At 48.1% G+C, this 7,970-nt stretch overlaps 1 protein-coding gene across 1 annotated transcript; it reads right to left on the minus strand.

Moving 5' to 3' along the window:
• Positions 1-871: 871 nt before the first annotated feature.
• Positions 872-2,463, minus strand: LOC126387144 (NXPE family member 3-like). Its single transcript, XM_050039695.1, is given in 4 exon segments — positions 872-1,357; positions 1,395-1,465; positions 1,548-1,748; positions 2,439-2,463. Coding segments are annotated over 4 exon segments (783 nt in total).
• Positions 2,464-7,970: the final 5,507 nt, after the last annotated feature.

Here is a 7,970-nt window from a genome sequence, read left to right on the forward strand (position 1 = left end):
GAATCTAAGGTCATAAGACCAACTTAAAGGAGCTATATGTAAGAAATCTAAAGCAAATAGTCGTAAAATCATCCTAATATGTCACAGAGACTAAGGAATAATGTTCATATAACATACTGATCTCACCGACAACGATAGTACAGCCAGAATATTCACATTTAAAAAACATTTTTACAGTCCGCAAATCATGTTTATGTTTTGAATTTGTGTTTTGGCCTGTTGCGCCACCCACCGCCGTCTACCAGTCACACAGTCAGTAGAGTCTCAGCATCAGTTAGAGTTACGACTGAGCTAAAGCAGCACGGCATGCAGCATTAGCAGTGTCCCAGTACATAGCATTAGCTGCCGGCTCCTCCTCAGCTGTATCCCGGCAGCAGTGTTAGCAGCAGAGAAGCCGGACTTGCTCGAACAGTTCGCTGGAAAACCGAAGATCAAGGACGCGGTGATGCGGCCCTGCCACGGCAGCTGCCCGTGGGCAAACAAATCAGTCTCCAGTGTGCTGCTGTCCAGCAACCTCGAATCTGTAGGGGAGGGGGGGCGGACACGACTTGCGGCAGTATTTTGAATTTGAGTGCAGTAACCGTTTTGGCCACATTCTTACATACAGCGCCTTTAAATAAAATATAATGTAGAAAGAGTGGGAAACTCCACTGTATAGCTCACCCCCCCAATCTTACATAGTAACAAAAGGGTATGAAGAGGAAACAGTAGATACCTCTTAGGCCCATGTCCCATCATGGAGTGGGTGGGGTTTATGACCTATACTGCAGCCAGTCATTATGTTTAAACACAGTCTGAGGAGGAAACAGACATAACATGTAAACTCAGCATGTGCTTTAATAGCCACACCTCTCCCCCAACAAACACACATCTAGCCGTTCTTTTAAGGGCATATGTAAGACAAGAGAAGGTCAATCATATTCTTAACAATGGGAGGTTGTGGGTGGAGGCTGTGTGGCAGGTGGTGGGCCACGACCATCTCCCAGGCATCAATCAGATGAACATTCAGTCCTTTGAACATGAGTCTGAGCACCTTATCATGCTGCAGAGTGTACCAGTCACTGTTGGTTAATGTTTCATAAAGTCCCTTTAAAACTTTGGGGTTTCCTGTCCGGATAACGACCAGCGTGCCTGAAGCCCTGTCCAGCAGCCTCACAACCGCCCTGCGGATGCTCCGCAGCCGGCTGATGTAGACCTCCATGGGGAAAGTGCTGAAGTGAGACCAGATGCCAAAAACTATAATAGTATTGATGCCTCCATTTACACCATCTAGTTCATTAGCAATGTAACGAAGCTCGCTGGTGTGGACCATGTAAAAACGGATAGGAGGACCGTGGCAGCGGAATGTCACCAAGATGTTGTTTGCATAGTGTAAGGCCATATGTCACCAAGATGTTGTTTGCATAGTGTAAGGCCATGAAAGGTCCAACTTGCCTCGGGCTGTGCAGGTCGAACTCCTTAAGATCTAAAAGTATGAGAGGGAACAGATTAGTGTGAACAGTGTGAACAAAATCAAACTGTTGCCAGAAATCCTGTGGATCAGCTACCTGGTAGAGCTCTGAGGTATTCAAACCACTGCCTGATGGTGGAGTCTCCATACATGTGGACCACCTTGCCTTTCAGACACTGACTGATGGCAGAGGTGTTGAACTGATGAACTGTGGTGCCTCCTAGTGCTCGCCACATACCATGGTAATAATAGCCAGAGGGTCCAGCTGTCACATTGCCGCTCTTCACCTCTGGTTGACCTGAGAGGAAGTTAAAGGATAAGGTTGGGGTTATTTCATGTCTTTGTTAATGCCCTCTGAGAGACTAGATACACTGCTAACAGCTGGGCCCTATTTCAGAAACCAGGATTAGTGAAAACTCAGAGTATGTTAACCTGAGATGAGGGAAACTTTTTTCTGTTTGACAAAGTCATTTCAGCGTAACCCTGAGTTAGTTACTATGGCTGCTGCTGGCTTGCAGGTTTGCTTCATCTAAGCCTGAGGTTGATCACCTGCTAAGCGTATAGCAAGAAGGAGAAACAGGGTGTGCCCTTTAGTGAATAAAGTCGTAGACACTGAGGCACAGTTTATTCAGAGACTGTCGCGTAAGGAGATTGGACCCCGTTTGGATGTCTCCCCGGAGGAGTGTCTATATGAAATTTACTGTTTCGCCTCACAGTCTATCATTTATCTAACAATCTGTTCCACCAATATATATCAAATATTACACATCGTGGATTTGCATTATCATCAGAGCAAATTTTATGCATTGCTGTTTGATTTTTCAGCAGCGACAGTTTTCGTTATAACATCAGAGACACTTGTGATGACCCCTCCGCTCCACTAGTTGTCCTTGCCCTTTTCTGCTATGTTTTCTCTCTTGCAGGAAGCAGGGCGGAGGGTGTCGCCAGCTTGATCAGCTGATGGGCTCATCAGCCTGATGAGCCATACCTGTGTGGGCTCTTAAGGGCTTCATCTCCCTCTTGCTGGTCTGGTCAGAGCATCGGGCTGCTGCTGTTTGTTTTGTTGTTTTCTCCATACATTTCCACACATCCACACATGCTGACACTACTGATTACTGACTTTCACGTTTCTCGTCTTGTCTCCCATCTTTGTCGCTGCTTCAGAGCCGGGCTGTGACAAATGGGGGCTCGTCCAACCTCTGTGACGTCAGAGATCAGCTGTAGCTGTAGTAAGTGATGCACCTCGTTTTTGTGAATGAGTTGCGCAGTCTGTGTTTTGTTTGGGAGACGTTTGACGAGCATGGTAAGTCTGTTTGTCATTTTGGTTAAGCAGCGTTAATAAGTCTGTTTGTTCTGAGGAGAGTGTTTTGTCGCCAGGCTGTGTTGTTTTTTTTGGTTTTGGTTTTTTGTGCTCTGAGTTTGTTTGGTCCTGTGCACGGCCGTAGTAAGTCGCTGTTGTTCTGTCCCTGTAAGGCTTAAGAGCGAGTTCCCCTTGGAGTTCGTTTGGGGGGTGTTAGTGTGGCGTGAAAGTGGCTGGAGCAAATTGTCTCGGGAGCACATCCGGAGCTGCAGGCGAGTCGCCATTCTATGGTTGCTTTGCCGGGCTGACGGGCTTTAGTGCATAAAAACCCACCACAAGTAACACCTGAAGACTTGGGGGGAGCTTAGCTAGATTCTGGTTAGGCAGTTAAAGGGACGGGGCTACGGTGGCGTTTTGGCTGTGTGGGGGCTGCGTGAGCTCAGTGTGCTATTGCGATCTGGTTTTGTCACAAACCAATTGGTTTGTGTAGTCTGTGCATTCTGGACAGGTAGATGGTGCTATTTGCTAACCATGGCTAGTGTGGAGGATTTTTTGAGAGCACCGTCCGAAGAGGTTTTGGAGCGTTGTACGCGTGATCAGTTGCTTAAAATCGCTGAGCATTTCAAATTGGATGTTGGTGATAAGCGTAAAAAAAGCTGTTAGCTGTTAAAGCTAATCTGACTGAGTTGGGTGTTGTCAAATCTGGTAAATTGCATGCTGTCGGTCCTGTGCTGGACCCTGTTGATGTGTCTGTTGATGCTGGATTAACTTTTGAACAGAGGCGGGAACTGCTTCTGCTGCAGACTGAGATGGGGAAGTTGGCTGTGGAGAAATTGAGGCGTGAGGCAGAACTTAAAAGGCTTGAAGTGGAAGTGGAGGTGGAGGAGCGTAGGCTGAGCTCAGGTGGCTCTGGTGCGGGCCATGCTTCTGTTGCTTCTTCTAGTAGATTGCCTGGTTCTTTTGATGTTGCCAGTAATCTGCGCCTAGTTCCTCAGTTTTGTGAGCGGGATCCAGACACCTTTTTCTCCCTCTTTGAGCGTGTTGCCGGGAGTAGGGAGTGGTCAGATTCAGACCGCACGTTACTTTTACAGTGTGTGCTAACAGGTAAAGCACAAGAGGCCTACGCTGCTCTCACAGTAGCTGAAAGTAGGGTTTATATGACTGTCAAGGCTGCTGTTTTGAGAGCCTATGAGCTGGTGCCGGAGGCGTACCGACAGAGGTTTCGGACCTGTGAAAAGTCTGGTGAGCAGACTCATGTTGAGTTCGCCAGGGAGCTGGTGACTCAGTTCAGTCGGTGGTGTGGTTCCCTAAAGGTCGACACTTTTGATGACCTGTGTGATCTGGTTGTTTTAGAGCAGTTTAAGAACTCTGTTCCCCGTCACATTGCTGTTTACATCAGTGAACATAAGGTGAAGACTGCTGCCGAGGCCGCTAAATTGCCGGATGAGTATGTGCTTACGCACAGGGGTGGCTGTGAGCACCACTCTTGGGATGGTTTTGGTTACTGGGCAGATGGTAATGTTCGGGTGACAGGTCATGTTAAGGGGGAAGAAAGAGTCAGTCCTCACCGGGGTAACATTAGGCCGGAATGGGTTGCACAGGGTCAGGTACAGTTTGACTCAACTGACACATGCCACTACTGCAAAGGCAGGGGACATTGGAAAGCTGAGTGTCCTAAACTTGGGAATAGTGGTGCCCAGGTTAAATCTGCTGCGTTCGCTGCCTCTGTTAAGCGTGTTGGTCCTGTCATTTCTTCCTCTCAGCAAATGGAAGCTGGAGTGAAGCACAGTTTGGATGAGGCAGATTTCTCAGCTTTTGTGTCTGATGGCTGTGTGTCACTGGTGGGGAGTGATGCCACTGTGCCGGTAAAAATTCTGAGAGATACTGGAGCTTTTGATACATACATTGTGAGCTCTGTGTTGCCTTTTTCCGCGGAAACTAATACTGGAGACTTTGTTCTGATGCGGGGAATGGGGTTAACGGTGTTGCCGGTTCCACTGCATCGACTGGTGCTGAACTGTGGGTTGGTTCAGGGTGAGGTCGCCCTGGGCGTGCGCCCTGCACTGCCAATTGAAGGTGTGGACATCATTCTAGGTAACGACCTGGCTGGTAGCCGTGTGTGGGCTGATGGTCCCCCACCTCCACCCATAGTAACTTCTTCACCTCACCTGCTGTTACAGGAAAACCAGACGAGAGCGCTTAGTGTTTTCCTGGGGTTTTTACGGCCTGTGCGGTGACACGGGCTATGTGCCGTGCTGAGGCAGAGTCAGAGTCTGAGCCTGGACTTGAGGGTGGTGGAGCAGGGCAGAGTGAGGTCTTTTCTGTGCACATCCCTGATTCTCTTTTGTCTGTTTCTTGCAGTGACCTGGTGGCGGAGCAGAGAGCAGATTCCTCTCCGAGCCAGCTGTTTGGCCGAGTTCTCGCTGTGGAGGAGGCAAAGAGTGCTGCAAGTGGTTACTTGCTGCAGGATGGGTTGTTGGTGAGGAAATGGTTGCTGCATGGGGAAAATTTTGTTGGTGACCCAGTTTGGCAAATTGTTGTTCCTTCCAAGTTTCGCGGTGAAGTGCTGAGGGCTTCTCATGATCAGTCTGGACATTTGGGGGTCCGCAAAACTTATGAGTACATTCTGCGGTATTTTTTCTGGCTTTAGTTAAAGAGGGATGTGTCCAGGTACATTAAAACATGTCATACATGTCAGATGACAGTAAAGCCAAACCAGAGTATTAAACCAGCTCCTCTGTGTCCTATCCCAGCAATAGTGCAACCATTTGAACATCTGATCATTGACTGTGTTGGTCCGTTACCTCGTTCCAAGTCTGGTAGCAACTATTTGCTGACAGTAATGTGTCAGAGAACAAGGTATCCAGCTGCATATCTGTTGTGTACCATTACTGCTAGGTCTGTGGTGAAGGCTCTGACGCAGTTCATTTCCATCGTTGGCATCCCAAAAGTAATTCAGAGTGATCAGGGCTCAAACTTTTCATCTCATCTGTTTGATCAGGTTCTGAAACAGTTGCATGTTAAACATAACCAGGCTTCCACATACCATGCTCAGAGTCAAGGGGCTCTGGAAAGATTTCACCAGACCCTGAAGTCTCTGTTGCGTTTCTACTGTGTTGAACTGAACCAAGACTGGGAGGAAGGTCTGCTGTGGCTTCTATTAGCTGCCCGAGAAGTGGTGCAGGAAAGCACCGGGTTTAGTCCAAATGAGCTTGTTTTTGGACACACAGTGCGTGGGCCGCTCACTCTATTGCAGGATGCTGTGGGGAAATCAGAACCTCCTGGTAATTTGATTGATTATGTTAACGGATTCAGGCACCGGTTGTATGCTGCTAGGGAGATGGCTAAAGAGAAGTCAGCCTCTTCCCAGGGGAAAATGAAGCGTCTTTATGACCGCAAAGCTGAGCAGCGGCGGTTTAGCCCTGGCGATCAGGTGCTTGCATTGTTGCCGATCGTCAGCTCTCCTTTTCAAGCAAAGTTTACTGGCCTGTTTACAGTTCTACGTCAGCTGTCAGACCAAAATTACCTGCTGTCGACACCGAGGTGTAGGAAATCAACCCAACTTTGCCATGTAAATTTGCTGAAACCTTATTACACTCGGAAGCAACAGGTCTCTGCAGTTAGTGGTGAGGAGCAGAAAGAGTCTGTTAAGTCTGTTAAGTCTGGAAGATTGGAAGATGCATGGATGCATGGAAGATTGCGTCGATCAGGTCGGTTCAGCTCAGTTTGTGAGTAAGTTTGATTTATTAAAGGGTTATTGGCAAGTGCCACTGTCCGAGAGAGCTAGAGAGATTTCTGCTTTTATAACTCCTTCGGGTTTGTTTTCATATACAGTGATGAGTTTCAGGTTGCGTAACGCACCGGCAACGTTCCAGCGCCTCATGAACATGGTTGTGTCTGGGTTGGAGGGTTGTGCCGTTTACTTAGACGACGTTGTTATCTACAGCGATACATGGGCAGAACATCTGGTCCGTATTAAAAAGCTGTTTGATCGTCTAGCTGATGCAAGCCTGACCGTTAACCTAGCAAAGTGTGAGTTTGCCAAGGCCACCGTCACATACCTGGGTAAGGTAGTGGGGCAGGGGAGCGTGCAGCCGGTGCAGGCCAAAGTGTCTGCAATCGGGCAGTATCCAGTGCCAGTAACTAAAAAGGCACTTCAGCGTTTTCTGGGTCTTGTGGGGTACTACCGCAGTTTTTGTAAAAACTTTTCGACTGTGGTAGCTCCCCTGACGGATTTGCTGAAGGGAAAAGCAAAGTATGTCTGGTCACCCTCTTGTCAGCAAGCATTTGACAACGTTAAATCTGTTCTCTGTTCCCCTCCTTTTCTTGCAGCTCTCTGCCTGGACCGTCCTTTTCAACTGCATGTGGATGCGAGTGATGTAGGTGCAGGTGCGGTGTTGTTTCAGAGTGACGATGATGGTGTGGACCGACCCGTGAGTTTCTACTCCAAAAAGTTTAACTCGTTTCAGTTGAATTACTCTGTTATTGAAAAGGAGACATTTGCACTCATTTGGGCTTTGCAACATTTTGACGTGTACCTTGATTCTGGCAGTGTTCCTCTGGTGGTCTACACGGACCATAATCCGATAACCTTCTTGCATTCTTTACAGTGTCCGAACCGCAGATTGATGCGATGGGTTTTGTTTTTGCAACCTTACTGTTTAGATATCCGCCACATAAAAGGAACTGATAACATTGTGGCTGATGCTTTATCCAGAGCGCCTTGCTCTTACTGACTTCTGTGCCATTTACTGGCATCGAGGTCTTTCCTCCTTGCTGTTACTCTTAAATGCTTCTCCAGGTGCCGGAGTTGCTGAGTTGCAGAGTGGGGGTTGGTTGGCTGACTGGGGGAGGCGATGAAATTGGTCAGTATGGAATTTGTTTAAAGTTGATAAGAATTCACGTACATGTAATGTTTGTTGTATGTTTTTTGGTGTTTGGAGTGTAGTTGTGCCCGTTCGGTGTTCCAGTGGGAACCCCATTTTTATGGGGAGGGGGTGTGACGACCCCTACGCTCCACTAGTTGTCCCTGCCCTTTTCTGCTGTGTTTTCTCTCTTGCAAGAAGCAGGGCGGAGGGTATCACCAGCTTGATCAGCCTGATGAGCCACACCTGTGTGGGCTCTTAAAAGCTCCCTTCCTGCCTGTCATCTCCCTCTTGCTGGTCTGGTCAGAGCAGCGGGCTGCTGCTGCTGCTGTTTGTTTTGTTGTTTTCTCCATAC

The sequence above is a fragment of the Epinephelus moara genome, unplaced genomic scaffold (genome assembly GCF_006386435.1).
Source record: "Epinephelus moara isolate mb unplaced genomic scaffold, YSFRI_EMoa_1.0 scaffold2370, whole genome shotgun sequence".
Classification (NCBI taxonomy): domain Eukaryota; kingdom Metazoa; phylum Chordata; class Actinopteri; order Perciformes; family Serranidae; genus Epinephelus; species Epinephelus moara.